Source organism: Lithobates pipiens, unplaced genomic scaffold (genome assembly GCF_037356315.1).
Source record: "Lithobates pipiens isolate NorthernLeopardFrog02 unplaced genomic scaffold, aLitPip1_a1.2 Scaffold_101, whole genome shotgun sequence".
Taxonomy (NCBI): domain Eukaryota; kingdom Metazoa; phylum Chordata; class Amphibia; order Anura; family Ranidae; genus Lithobates; species Lithobates pipiens.
In genome coordinates this window covers 177,593-193,292 of record NW_027507688.1, presented here as the reverse complement: position 1 = coordinate 193,292, position 15,700 = coordinate 177,593, and the positions used below count along the sequence as shown (strand labels likewise).

Genomic DNA, 15,700 nt, shown 5'->3' with positions numbered 1-15,700 from the left:
TAATGCTCATTGTGAGAAGCTCACAGTGTGCAGTGACATCAGGGGAAGACTTTCCAGTCCAGGAGAAGAGCCGCTACAACTGTGCAAGACTGAAAGGGGGGCCTGAGGGAGGATTTTTTAAGTGACCCCCCTCCCCCACCTACAGTCCTGAGTGTATTCCACACATTGTAATAATGATCACCTGTATTGCAGATTTTACGGACGTCGGATGTTCAGCCTGGTCATGGCTCATCCCAAGTTCGAGGTGCAGATGGAACGTTTGATCCCATCACATGAGCTCCGCGACCTCATCGCCACTGTGAAGCAGAAAGTATGTGAGCTGTGTGATGTGCCTCATATGCCTCGTATTTCATGTTTTACACCAGGGGTCTCCAAATGTTCTAAAAACAAAGTGCCAGCTTACTGCCCTTCAAATGTGAAGGGGGCCGGACTGTGGCCAATGGGTATAGAAAATGCCCCGGCATCGGAGGGAGTAATCAATGGCACAGGCTTGGTGGTCAGCGGGAGTAAAATAATCATTGGTGTCAGTGAGAGAATTTGTTTCCCATCTCTGGTATCATTGGGAGGGATAGTGCCCACATCCGGCCCACGGGCCGCAGTTTGGAGATCCTTGTTTTACACAAACTTTATAATAGATGATATGACGATTATTCCAGGAGCTGAGTGACAGCGTCTCCGAGATCCCGTCCGCTAGAAGCCAGCGTCCTCCTCAGAAGAATAGCGCCACCGTGATGACCCAGGATGTCCAGCAACCAGAGGAAAGGTAAAGTGTGCGTGTGTCTGTGTGTATATACATATATATATACAGTGCCTTGCGAAAGTATTCACCCCCCTTGAACTTTTCAACCTTTTGCCACATTTCAGGCTTCAAACATAAAGATATAAAATTTTAATTTTTTGTGAAGAATCACCAACAAGTGGGACACAATTGTGAAGTGGAACGAAATCTATTGGATATTTTAAACTTTTTTAGCAAATAAAAAACTGAAAAGTGGGGCGTGCAAAATTATTCGGCCCCTTTACTTTCAGTGCAGCAAACTCACTCCAGAAGTTCAGCGAGGATCTCTGAATGATCTAATGTTGTCCTAAATGACTGATGGTGATAAATAGAATCCACCTGTGTGTAATCAAGTCTCTGTATAAATGCACCTGCTCTGTGATAGTCTCAGGGTTCTGTTGAAAGCGCAGAGAGCATCATGAAGACCAAGGAACACACCAGGCAGGTCCGTAATACTGTTGTGGAGACGTTTAAAGCCGGATTTGGATACAAAAAGATTTCCCAAGCTTTAAACATCCCAAGGAGCACTGTGCAAGCCATCATTTTGAAATGGAAGGAGTATCAGACCACTGCAAATCTACCAAGACATGGCGTCCCTCTAAACTTTCAGCTCAGACAAGGAGAAGACTGATCAGAGATGCAGCCAAGAGGCCCATGATCACTCTGGATGAACTGCAGAGAACTACAGCTGAGGTGGGAGAGTCTGTCCATAGGACAACAATCAGTCGTACACTGCACAAATCTGCCCTTTATGGAAGAGTGGCAAGAAGAAAGCCATTTCTCAAAGATATCCATAAAAAGTCTGGTCTAAAGTTTGCCACAAGCCACCTGGGAGACACACCAAACATGTGGAAGAAGGTGCTCTGGTCACATGAAACCAAAATCCAACTTTTTGCCCACAATGCAAAACGATATGTTTGGCGTAAAAGCAACACAGCTCATCACCCTCAACACACCATCCCCACTGTCACACATGGTGGTGGCAGCATCATGGTTTGGGCCTGCTTTTCTTCAGCAGGGACAGGGAAGATGGTTAAAATTGAGGGGAAGATGGATGCAGCCAAATACAGGACCATTCTGGATGAAAACCTGTTGGAGTCTGCAAAAGACCTGAAACTGGGACGGAGATTTATCTTCCAACAAGACAATGATCCCAAACATACAGCAAAATCTACAAAGGAATGGTTCACAAATAAACGTATCCAGGTGTTAGAATGGCCAAGTCCAAAGTCCAGACCTGAATCCAATCGAGAATCTGTGGAAAGAGCTGAAAACTGCTGTTCACAAACGCTCTCCATCCAACCTCACTGAGCTCCAGCTGTTTTGCAAGGAAGAATGGGCAAGAATTTCAGTCTCTCGATGTGCAAAACTGATAGAGACACCCCAAGCGACTTGCAGCTGTAATCGCAGCAAAAGGCGGCTCTACAAAGTATTAACGCAAGGGGGCCGAATCATTTTGCACGCTCCACTTTTCATTTTTTTATTAGTTAAAAAAGTTTCAAAAATCCAATAGATTTCGTTCCACTTCACAATTGTGTCCCACTTGTTGGTGATTCTTCACAAAAAATAAACATTTTATATCTTTATGTTTGAAGCCTGAAATGTGGCAAAAGGTTGAAAAGTTCAAGGGGGCCGAATACTTTCGCAAGGCACTGTATATATATATATATATTTATAGCAGGGAGGAGATTCCCTTGGACACTGCAAAGTTGCTCCATCTTTATAATGGGGGCCTTGGTGTGCAGCCTGCATTGTCCCCGGAGGGAACGTCATGGACAGCTATGGACAGCTATGGACAGCCATGGACAGCCATGGACAGCTATGGACAGCCATAGACAGCTATGGACAGCTATGACGTATGAGAACTTGTCCTCTCTCTGGATCCTGAGGATCAGTTTGGAATAAATAAAACATATTATTTTTTTTTTCTGTAGCATTACCAGACCTGCAGATGTGGAAGCAGAAGCGCAGGAATCCCCGGTCCCTGGAAGGCCGCCGGTCCGGGCAGCGGAAGTGACGGAGCAACTGAAGGAGCTCAGCAAACTTCTCTCCGCTAAGGAATATCAAAGCAAAATGGAGGGAGTGACGCTTCTCCTGGAGCGCTGCAAGAACAACGTGAGGTTTGTCACCTCCAACATCACTCCAGTAAGTGGAGAAGCAGAAAAAAAGAACGATTTAGAAATAACGATGAATGAGATAAGAGGCTTCTGATCAGTTCAGTTCTGCAGGAGAAACATTATTGGCATCTTGTTATACATTGTAGATCATTTGTTATCCTGTATACACTTACCTCCGTAACCTCTGCTATTGTGGAGCACCCTGCTCTGTAACCTACCTACTCAATAAGCCTTTATTTTATAAAAAAGAAACATTGTTTCCTGTGACTATAGTTGTGTAATTACTCATTCCTATTCACTTTGCTGAAGAATCTGTTGTAGCATGACCACCAATGAGGTCTGTAGTCAGTGGCGTAACTAGAACCTTCAGGGCCCCGATGCAAGAAACCATGAAGGGCCCCCCCTTTAGGTGCCCTATTGGGGGACTGTCCCTAGGCAGGATTGGGTCCCCACCCCAGAAGAGATGAGGTCCTTTTCTCCAGGGCAGATGAAGTTACTGCCCACAGGTGAGAAGGGGTCCCTGTCCCCAGGGGAGATGGGGGTCCCTGTCCCCACGTGAGAAGGGGCCTCTGTCCCCTGGGGGAGATGGAGGGGGTAAGTAATGGTGTGTGGGGGATGGGGTCCTCTCACTCACCATGACCAAGCTGTAGGCTGCGCACTCATCCATGTTGGCCTGGGGAGAACAGACATCGGACTGAGAGGCAATGCATGGAGCAGGAGAGGGGTACTCTGAGGAGCCGGCCGAGGACACAGGTCATGCGGGGAATTCACAACTAAAGAGCAGCCAGTGCGATAGTCAAGCATGGAGCTCTGCTAGTCACCCTCCACCTCCAGCCACCCGTGTGCATGGTGCACTGGTACCCCTAGCTGCCTATGCTGCTGCCGGCCATATGTAGAGGGGGTTGCATGGGCCCCCTGCATTACATGGCCCAGTTGCGGTCGCAACTGCTGCACCCCCTATAGTTACGTCCCTGTCTCTAGTGGCCAATCACATTCCAATCTGGCTCTTCTTCTGTAATCTTCAAGACATTTCGTATCTTCTCCAAGCCGCTCCATTTAAGAATCTCAGCAATGAAAACTTGGCAGAGGAATCCAACCTTTCCCTAATCTATCCAAATAAAAAAGAATAGATTTGGCTGGAGTTATACTCGAATGCAACGTCCACACCATCGCACTTCCCCACAACAAAACCGCGGATTATTGTTGGAAGGCTGTTGGCTCCAACTTGTCTTGTATACACACGGCCAGGGGTGGACTGACAACTCATGGGGCCCCCAGGCAATAGGAGAAGATTATGGGGCCTCCGGGCAATAGATTATGGGGCCACACAGTATACACACACATACAGTATACACACAGACACACAATATACACACACAGAATACACACACACACACCCTGAAAAGGTATTGGAGAGGCGGGGCAGCTATAATCTTAGGATTTTTTAAAAAAAAAACACAGATTTTTACATACTGTCCCTGGTTTTATTGAGGCTGGCAACCCTGATGGGGCCCCTTAGTGGCATGGGGCCCTCGGGCAGAGCCCGAGTGCCCGAATGGTCAGTCCGCCCCTGCACACGGCACACAAATGTTGGCCAACAACTCCGAACGTAGTGGCGTACAAGACGTACGACGAGCTGATAAAAAAGAAGTTCTGTAGTCATGTGATCTCTCCATTACCAACGCTAGTTTTACAAGACCTGGCGCTTCCGGCTCATACTTGATTCCGGGCGTGCGTGAACTTTTGTGCGTCAGACTTGTGCGCACACGATCGGAAATTCCCACAACAAAGTTTTGTTGGTGGAAAATTTGAGAACCTGCTAGCCAACATTTGTTGGCAGAAAAAGTCCGACAACAAATGTCCGATGGAGCGTACACACGGTCCGACTTTCAGCCAACAAGCTCACATCCAACATTTCCCATCGGAAAATCCAACCGTGTGTACGAGGCATAAGCCCTTCCCTCATGAAGGCCAAATCCTGCCCCTTGTCAAATGCCAGCACTTTAGTGGGCAGTAGAGCCTCTGGGGCAAGTACTTATCCTCAGCAGGGGGTGGGGCTTATTCTCTTCTTGGGCAGAAGTCCTGGTCTAGGATCCAAGGGATTCTTCAGGGACCGATTTGAAGACCAACACAGGTACCTTTACCATTTATACGAAGCTGCTAAAAACCGCTCTGACCCAAAAGCGGTATATGGATGTGGAGGCTGAAAGGGTTAATGTTTTCACCCAAGATTCTCACAACTTTCACCCAAGGTTCAAATATTTCCCACATAGGATTCCATTAGAAACGAGTGAATCTTACGTGAGAGTCTTGGGAATTTTAAGAGACAACCTTGACAAATAGACCCCTAGTATGGGGAAGGTGAATTTCCAAGGGTAATGGGGACGCTATAATGGAAGACTCCTATAGAAGGTGTGTAGGAGGAACGTCACAAGCTGATCGCTGGGAGATTATAGGTGGCTGTGGAAATGTTTAGTAAATGAACTTTGTTCCAAATTCACATAACTTCATGAAACCGATTCGTATTATACAGGATCCTCGCCAACAACCGTCATTTTATTACATCTTATTTTTATTATATTCACAGATATTTGATGCCTTTAACCCGAGGATGCAGGACGCCAACAAGAAGGTCAATCAGTATGCTCTGGAGTCTGCGGTGGTCATGATCCCGATTCTGAAGGACAGTCTGCACCATGTGTTAGTCCCTATGGTGACCGTCGTTACGGACAACCTGAACTCCAAGCACACCGGTATCTACACGGCCGCAGTGACCGTCCTGGACACACTCATGAAACATATAGGTAAATCATTGCTGACTGTATCCGGTACTCTTCCTTCCCGATAAAGAGGACCGTCCTCCTCCATCCTATATTCATCATTCCTGACGTTATAGCCGGTAACCTTTATTGGGTTTTTTTCCTTTTCTTGCAAACACTCCTCTCACATTTTTTGGGATGAATAAATTCTCATTGACTTCAATGGAGTAGAGTATGTAGCAACCTCATGACCTCCAAGGGCATATGAGGAACCTCAGGCCAACATTTCACCTCTGCATTTAGTTCTCAATGGAGTAGTATATGTTGCAACGCCATGACCCCCAAAGACATATAAGGAACCTCAGGCTAGCATTTCACCTCCTAGGTTTAGTCTTCAGTGGAGTAGTGTATGTTGCAGCACCATAACCCCCAAGGACATACGATGAACCTCAAATGCGGGGCAGGCCAGTATTTCACCCCCAGACCTAGTCCTCAATGGAGTAGTGTATGTAGCAATTCCATGACCCCCAAAGATATGTGAAGAACCTCAGACCAGCTTTTTACCCCCAGGTCTAGTCCTCAATGGAGTAGTGTGTGTGTGTTGCCACCCCATGACCCCCAAATACATATGAGGAACCTCAAATGCTGGTCAGGCCAGTATTTCACCCCCAGATCTAGTTCTCAATGGAGTAGTGTATGTAGCAATTCCATGACCCCCAAAGATATGTGAAGAACCTCAGACCAGCTTTTTACCCCCAGGACTAGTCCTTAATGGAGTAGTGTATGTTGCTACCCCATGACCTCCAAAGGTATATTAGGAACCTCAGGTGCGGGGCAGGTTAGCATTCACGCCAAGGTCTAGTCCTCAGCAGGAGTGAAGCGGTGTGAACAGACGGTCAGTTTTTAGACCAAATAAAGAGTTCATTAGGTTTCACCCAATACTCCCGAAGGAGAGGGCTGGGGCATAGGACACCCATGGACTTGGCATTTCACCTCTACATTTAGTTCTCAATATAGTATTATATGTTGCAACGCCATGACCCCCAAAGACATATAAGGAACCTCAGGCTAGCATTTCACCTCCTAGGTTTAGTCTTCAGTGGAGTAGTGTATGTTGCAGCACCATAACCCCCAAAGACATACGAGGAACCTCAAATGCAGGTCAGGCCAGTATTTCACCCCCAGGCCTAGTCCTCAATGAAGTAGTGTATGTAGCAATTCCATGACCTCCAAAGATAAGTGAAGAACATCAGACCAGCTTTTTACCCCCACGACTAGTCCTCAATGGAGTAGTGTGTATGTTGCCACCCCATGACCCCAAAGACATATGAGGAACCTCAAATGCAGGTCAGGCCAGTATTTCACCCCCAGACCTAGACCTCAATGGAGTAGTGTATGCAGCAATTCCATGACCTCCAAAGATGAGTGAAGAACATCAGACCAGCATTTCACCCCCAGGACTAGTCCTTAATGGAGTAGTGTATGTTGCTACCCCATGACCCCCAAAGTTATATTAGGAACCTCAGGTGCGGGGCAGGTTAGCATTCACGCCAAGGTCTAGTCCTCAGTAGGAGTGAAGCGGTGTGAACAGATGGTCAGTTTTTAGACCAAATAAGGAGTTTATTGGATTTCACCCAATACTGCCGAAGGAGAGGGCTGGGGCATAGGACACCCATGGACTTAACTGGTACCAGGAGAGTGGCAAAAAGTACTTACAGCCTTCACAGATTGAGAACCTTTAAGCCAACCCAACATTCTGTGAAATTAGATACTAAATAGTTCAGTGACCGCCTCCTAGGGGAGAGACCACCACACTGCAGTCAGGGGCAAAGCGTCTGTCCAGTTTCTCAGATACCCGGATTGAAGTTGAGTTCTTCCATGGTGCTTTCACCCCTCACTTACCTCACCAAGTCCCAATCCTTGGCCTCTATCCAAACAAATGGTCACTCTACCCAGGCAGCGGGCCTAAGAGGTCCAGTCAGCCATCTACATCCTCCCACACTCCATGATTAGTGCCGCCCCCCACACCATTCTCTGGGGCACTACCCAGCAGCAGGCAGAAGCAAACGAATACCAGAGAGTTCCAAGAACGACGAACTATCAATCTAGCTCTGGCTGACTACAGCCTAGTAACTCTAATTCTAAATCGATGTTCCTGCTCAGGGCGGGGGGGGGGCTGCATTTAGATGACAGTTCAGAGGCTGCGTTTGGATTTTGCGTTGCATTTCTTTGCATGCAGTGGGTCCAATTGAGGGGAATTTGGATTGCAGGCAAAGCAAGTCCAACAAAGCCTTTCCTTGCCGACCACTGCGGCCTGCATTGGGACGCATGCATTTGTGCAGCTCTGCGTTAGAATGGAGAAGGTTGCGTTTGACTTGAACTCTTCTTCTGCTGTCAGACAGCGTGATGTAGTCGGGGGCGGGGAGAGACGCATTTTTTGGAATGTCGGTCACATGACTGCAGATTAGCGGCAAAGAATGGAGAGAAAAGCGTGAACTCTCAGCTTTCCCTACAAACAGGAAATCTTTATTGACCATCATTTTTACATTACAGACAATCTGTGGCTTCTGCAACCATTCGCCAGCCGCATCCGCTTCCTCAGCGGCCGCGCCATGAGTGACGTGACCGAACGATTGTCAGGTAACTCGCCTCAACGCAGGAAGTAGATTGACTGGAAGGATTAAAGGGGAACCAATGAGGATGGAGACATGGGAGATGCCGTGGCTTTAGAGTTCCATGTTCCTTCATTTTATAGCAAGAAAGGGAAAAGTAAGAACCTTTGTCAGAGTTTTGGTTGTCCGTCTCTGTCAGGGCGACTTCCAGAGACGTGAAGATCGCTGCGTTCCGAATCGGACACGTTTTTCATTATTTGATGAACCCGAATTTCCAAATTACAAGAGAAACAAATTTAAACTGATCCGAAATAATGAAACAAAATTCAGCCGAAATTCAAATAGAAAATTAATAAAAAATTTTATTTGAAAACAAGAAAGAATAAAATAGAGAAAAAAAAAAAGAATAGAACAGATTAGAAAAGAATAGAATAGAAAAAACAATAGAATAGCATCAGAATAATAGAATAAAAAAAAAAAAATAGATAGGCTATAATCACCTTCCGAAATTTGAATTTTGAATAGAAAAGAATATAATAGAATAAAATAGAAAGAAAGATAATACAGTCTTTCAAATTTAGAATAGAATAAATTCGAATGCCGATTCAAATTTTCCAAATTCAACCAAATTGAATTCAATTCAACAGAATTCGGAAAATTTAAATCGAAAAGTCAATAAACTAAACAAATTCCGAAAATGAGTGAAGCGAATTTTAGCAAATTTAACTAGATTCAATTATTTAACAAAACAATTTTTTTCATTCTGCACATGTCTAGTGATTTCTCCTCACTTCCTGTGACGCCTCTAATCAGGACAGGAAGTGAAGGGAAACTTCTGCAATGGAGACACAGCCAACAATAAAAACCTGCCAGAGGTTCCGACTTTTCTCCACTCTATCCAGATCTTCTCCAGTACCGCGCAGTATTCCAAAGAATTCTCACACAGTCATTTATGGATCGCAAGTTTTCATTTTAATGCAAAACAAACACACAACACCATTATACAATACAAACACACAACACCATCATACAATACAAACATACAACACCATCATACAATACAAACATACAACACCATCATACAATACAAACACACAACACCATCATACAATACAAACACACAACACCATCATACAATACAAACACACAACACCATCATACAATACAAACACACAACACCATCATACAATACAAACACACAACACCATCATACAATACAAACATACAACACCATCATACAATACAAACATACAACACCATCATACAATACAAACACACAACACCATCATACAATACAAACATACAACACCATCATACAATACAAACACACAACACCATCGTACAATACAAACACACAACACCATCGTACAATACAAACATACAACACCATCATACAATACAAACACACAACACCATCATACAATACAAACATACAACACCATCATACAATACAAACATACAACACCATCATACAATACAAACATACAACACCATCATACAATACAAACATACAACACCATCATACAATACAAACATACAACACCATCATACAATACAAACACACAACACCATCATACAATACAAACACACAACACCACCATACAATACAAACACACAACACCACCATACAATACAAACACACAACACCATCATACAATACAAACATACAACACCATCATACAATACAAACACACAACACCATCATACAATACAAACACACAACACCATCATACAATACAAACACACAACACCATCATACAATACAAACACACAACACCATCATACAATACAAACACACAACACCATCATACAATACAAACACACAACACCATCATACAATACAAACACACAACACCATCATACAATACAAACACACAACACCATCATACAATACAAACACACAACACCATCATACAATACAAACACACAACACCATCATACAATACAAACATACAACACCATCATACAATACAAACACTCAACACCATCATACAATACAAACACACAACACCATCATACAATACAAACACACAACACCATCATACAATACAAACACACAACACCATCATACAATACAAACACACAACACCATCATACAATACAAACACACAACACCACCATACAATACAAACACACAACACCATCATACAATACAAACACACAACACCATCATACAATACAAACACACAACACCATCATACAATACAAACACACAACACCATCATACAATACAAACATACAACACCATCATACAATACAAACATACAACACCATCATACAATACAAACACTCAACACCATCATACAATACAAACACACAACACCATCATACAATACAAACAAACAACACCATCATACAATACAAACATACAATACAATCATATGATACAAACACAAAATACAAATACATGATACAAACAAACAATACAATCATATGACACAATCACACGATACAAACGCACATAGTATACTTTATTTATGGGGAGCCTGACCTCCCCAACATGTTTATAGGGGAAGAACACAACCATCTGGTTCCTGTAAGTCTTTGTGTCGGTCGGCACACGGCTCCTCGGCTGTTCTGCCTCAAATGTCGCTTTGTGTAGAAGACAAACCTCCTATGACCCAGTCTGTGTGTACAGTGTTGCAATTTGCTGACTCAACAAGATCCACAGCCAGTCTTAGCTCACCAAGAAGACTCAGAGTAAAATCCATGGTGGATCCCTTTTCAGAGGGTGGTAGAGCAACGGCTTCCAAATAGGCCGTGAATCTCCCCAGCGGGCACACGCCACAGAAAAAAGCTGATCAGGATTTCCTTCTCTAAGTTTTGGTTAGACATACACTTTAAGCCCCACCCCCTGCAGTGCTAAACCCCGCCCATCACTAAACTGTCATATACCAGCACTTCAATGGGCAGTAGAGGCTCTGGGGGGCAACGGTTAACATCAGCAGGGGTGGGGCCAGGGGTGTAACTATGAATTATGGGGCTCCTTCTACTCCAGGGCTCTGTGGGGCACTGCCTAGCATCAGCAGGGGTGAACCAAGGAATAATGGGGCCCCTTCTATGCCGGGCTCAGGGGACACTGCTTACCATCAGCAGGGGTGTAACTACAAATTATAGAGCCCCCTTCTAGTCCAGGGCTCTGGGGGCACTGCCTAACATCAGTAAGGATGGGGCCAGAGGTGTAATTACAAATAATCCAAAGATCTGAGGGCACTGGTGGAGCCAGGGGTGCAACTATGAATTCTGGGGCTTCTTTTTCTAAAGGGATCTGAGGGGCACTGCTTAGCATCAGCAGGGGTGTAACCACAAATTATGGAGCCTCCTACTCCACGGCTTCGGGGGCACTTCTTAGCATCAGCAAGGGTGTAACCACAAATTAGGGAGCCCCCTTCTACTCCATGGCTCTGGGGGGCACTGCTTAGCATCAGCAGGGGTGTAACCACAAATTATGGAGCCCCCTTCTACTTCACGGCTCTGGGAGGCACTGCTTAGCATCAGCAGGGGTGTAACCACAAATTAGGGAGCCCCCTTCTACTCCATGGCTCTGGGGGGCACTGCTTAGCATCAGCAGGGGTGTAACCACAAATTATGGAGCCTCCTTCTACTCCAGGGCTTTGGGGGCACTGCTTAGCATCAGCAGGGGTGTAACCACAAATTATGGAGCCTCCTTCTACTCCATGGCTCTGGGGGGCACTGCTTAGCATCAGCAGGGGTGTAACCACAAATTAGGGAGCCCCCTTCTACTCCATGGCTCTGGGGGGCACTGCTTAGCATCAGCAGGGGTATAACCACAAATTAGGGAGCCACCTTCTTCTCCATGGCTCGGGGGGGCACTGCTTAGCATCAGCAGGGGTGGGGCCAGGGGATGTAATTACAAATAATGGGACTCTCTCCTACTCCAAGGATCTAGGGGCACTGCTTAACATCAGCAGGGGTGGAGCCAAGGGTATATAACTATGAAGTATGGGGCCTCGCCTAATTCCGGGCTCTGGTAGGACTGCTCAGCATCAGCAGGGGTTTAACTAGAAATTATGAAGGCCCCTTCTACTTCAGGGATCTTTGAGACACTGCTTAACATCAGCAGGGGTGGGGCCTGCGGTGTGTAACTATGAATTATGAGGCCCCTTCTACTCCTGGTCCAGGGCTCTGAGGGCACTGCTTAGCATCGGCAGAAGGGCGACTAGGGGCATAACTACAAATTACGGGGCCCCCTTTTACCCCAGGTGCCACATGGGCCACTCTGGCTGTTGGTTATGCCACTGGGTGGAGCTTAATCTCTTCCTGGGCAGAATTCTTCATCTAGAATTCAGGGGGTTCAGCGGGGGCTGGGACTGATTTGAAGACTAACACTGGTACTTTCATAGCCTACAAGGTGAGGCACATAGTGCTGTTGCTCTAACAAAAATTTTAGGCCACGTCTGATGGCATTTACAAGACGCCCCTGAAGGCGAATACTGTATTATGTGGCGGGTTCTCACCGCATTATTATTATTATTTCTATAATGAACCCCTCAACATTTCTCCATTGCCCCCCCAGGTCTTGTATCCTCTGTCTACCCCCGGAAACCGCAGGCCGTGGAGCGCCACGTTTTGCCCGTTTTGTGGTTCTTCCTGAGCAATATAACCGGGAACGGAGTGCTGCCCGGCCGAAACGGTAACTTCAAGGACGTCATCACCAAACTTACCAATAACTTACACCGAGTGATGGGGCGGAGCCTGGAGGAGTACGCCTCTGGACAGTCCCAACACGCCACCAAAATGCTGGCCGACATTCTGGGGACCAATAAATAAATACCGACCCCCGATCCACGGTGCCGGAGGAGGCGGAGCACGGTGATGTAATGGGGGCGGAACCTGCGTTCTCTGTATTTAGTGTAAATTCTGTATTTAAGATTAAAAACTATTATAATAGAAGAAGAAGAAGAACTGATTCTTTCTATAGATTGGGAATTTATTAATACGGGATGTGATGCATCTCCGATATATATAACTGAATGGTAGCCTGTTAAAGAGGACCTGTCATGCAAAAGTTCACTATCCTAGTGACGGTACTGCTGTTAGAAATCACGGGGCCCCATACAGCACAGAACCAATCCCCCTGGAGTGCAGCCGGAGGGAGCGAGAAGAGGAGGAGCCAATTTAAGATATTATTCAATGATCTGACACCATAGTAGAGTCTGTCCACATAGCAGCCCATCCTGATGGTAGGTATATATATATATATATATATATATATATATATATATATATATATATATATTGATATGGATATTATATTTTACTATATACTGTAGTTATTAATACAACATGTGAAGTTCTGAAATGAAGACAATCCTATTCCTGAGCTTTCTGTATATTAATTTATAGTCAATATCTGAACAATATGCTGGAATACCCCCATTAAACCCTGATGGAGCTCATGTATGTATATACTGTATTATTGGAATTAGCATTAAATTGTATTTTTATATGTTGTTCTTGTCTTTTTTTTTTTTTTTATAATTCCAAACAATTTGAACTAATTATAAAAAGGTTGAGTTAATCAGATGAGTCAGAGGAATGACTGATCTCCCCCCTTCTCCTTCCCTCCCTGCCCGCTCTCTTCATAGAGGTTTAGGGAGTTTCAATTAGAGAGAGAGAGTCTGAAGGCAAACAGCTTCTGGTTGTTCTTTATAAATGCTCTGTGACACCACTATTGTGTGTGCGTTGGCTATTAATTGCTTACTTGTAAAATGAAGAATATGGTAAGTAAATTAAGATATATATATATTTTTTTTTTTACCATTAGCAAATCAGTATAAAGACGTATAATTCATACAGAAGTAATACAAAGCAGTGTGCAAAAAAAAAAAAAAAAAAATCATACATATGAAATAAAACCATTACAGTGAGATACTAAAGTGAGATATAATCACATTACATCGCATATACAAAAAACAAGTGTTGCGCTAAACATACATTTTGCTCATAAAGTGTTAGAAAAAGTCCAATTGTGAAAAAACAAAAAAAAAACAAATCTGTGAAATTGCAGATGAATCCAGAAGAGCCCCATCTCGTGCAGATACCTCCCCCACAAGCAGCATAGCCTCTTACCAGAGGGCCTGGACCCTTTATTACAGAGGCTTGATGTAATGGTCTTTGCCGGGGTAGTCAGCTGGAGATGTGTCCTCAGATCAAAGTAAGAATTTTCATTGGACAATCGTGGGGCTCCATTCACCCCATGACCTCAATGACGGGTTCCATGGCTTGAATCCAGAACTGCTCAGCTCTTGGCTGGATTGAGGCTTTTCAAGGTCTGAGCAGCAGTAGGGATTGGCGGAGCCGGAAGAGTCTTGTAGAGGGGAGAATTATCGTTTTATCTCTGGAGTTGATCCCTTTTTAATGTCAATATTCTGTTTGCTTTGTTAGCAGCAACTTGGCATTGCTGAGCCTATCGTCTACTAGGACCCCCAGGTCCTTCTCCATCCTACATCCCCCCAGAGGTTCCCCTCCCCCCAGGTCCTCCTCCATCCTAGACCCCCCAGAGGTTCTCCCCCCAGTCTATAGATTGCATTCAGATTTTTGCCGCCCAAATGCATTATTTTATATTTTTCTACATTGAACCTCATTTGCCATGTAGTTGCCCCTCCCCCCATTCATTTGTTCAGATCTTCTTGGAAGGTTTCCACTTCCTGCGGAGAAGTTATTGCCCTGCTTAGCTTAGTATTGTCCGCAAATAGAGAGATTGAACTGTTTCCCCCATACCCATCCTCCAGGTCATTTATATACAAATTAAATAGGATTGGTCCCAGCACAGAACCCTGGGGGATCCCACTACCCACCCCTGACCATTCCGAGTACACCCCATTTATCACCACCCTCTGAACTCGCCCTTGTAGCCAGTTTTCAATCCATGTACTCACTCCTATGGGAGTTATCCAGCCAGGCTTCAGGGGGACAGGAAAGGCCGACAGATCTGACATTTGTAATAAAGAATATTTCTACAAATGGCGCCCTCTATGTGACACTTCAGGGGCCACTTTAATGTAATCGGTGAGCTTAGCCCATGGGCGTCCGCAGCAGGGGGCAAGGGGAGTCAAGTGCCCCCCCCCTGGAATCCCCAAGGTGTTGCAGCAGCCAGCAGCGTCTGCCGCCGCCGCCGCCATGCTGCCTTTTTTTCACTGAGTCCACTGGCAGCTGCATCCTCCGCCCTCTCCTATGGATCACAGCGCTGGCTGGCTGGCTCTGTGTTCGGCGGCCGCGCTGTAACATGGCCCCCCCCCCAAGACCAGCTCGTGTGATAGTAGAGAGAATCAACGTTCCACCTATCACATGAGCCGGTCTGAGGGGGCGGGGCCATGTTACAGAGCGGCCGCCGAACACAGAGCCAGCCAGTGCTGTGATCCATAGGAGGAGATACTGCAGGTACAGCCCGCCTTGTGTGCCACAGTGCCT

The 15,700-nt window shown here is 45.3% G+C and overlaps 1 protein-coding gene across 2 annotated transcripts in view; it reads left to right on the top strand.

Moving 5' to 3' along the window:
• The window catches only part of LOC143958011 (TOG array regulator of axonemal microtubules protein 2-like), a 75,453-nt gene that overhangs the window by 33,663 nt on the left and 26,090 nt on the right, over positions 1-15,700 (top strand). The window contains exon 8 of one of the 2 annotated variants that reach the window (XM_077467458.1): positions 193-757. The exons of the other annotated variant lie outside the window; for it this stretch is intronic. Within the exon in view, the coding sequence (XP_077323584.1) occupies positions 193-667 (475 nt within the window). The 3' untranslated portion in view covers positions 668-757. Of the gene's footprint in view, positions 1-192; positions 758-15,700 lie in introns of those variants that run through there. 2 annotated transcript variants of the gene reach the window in all.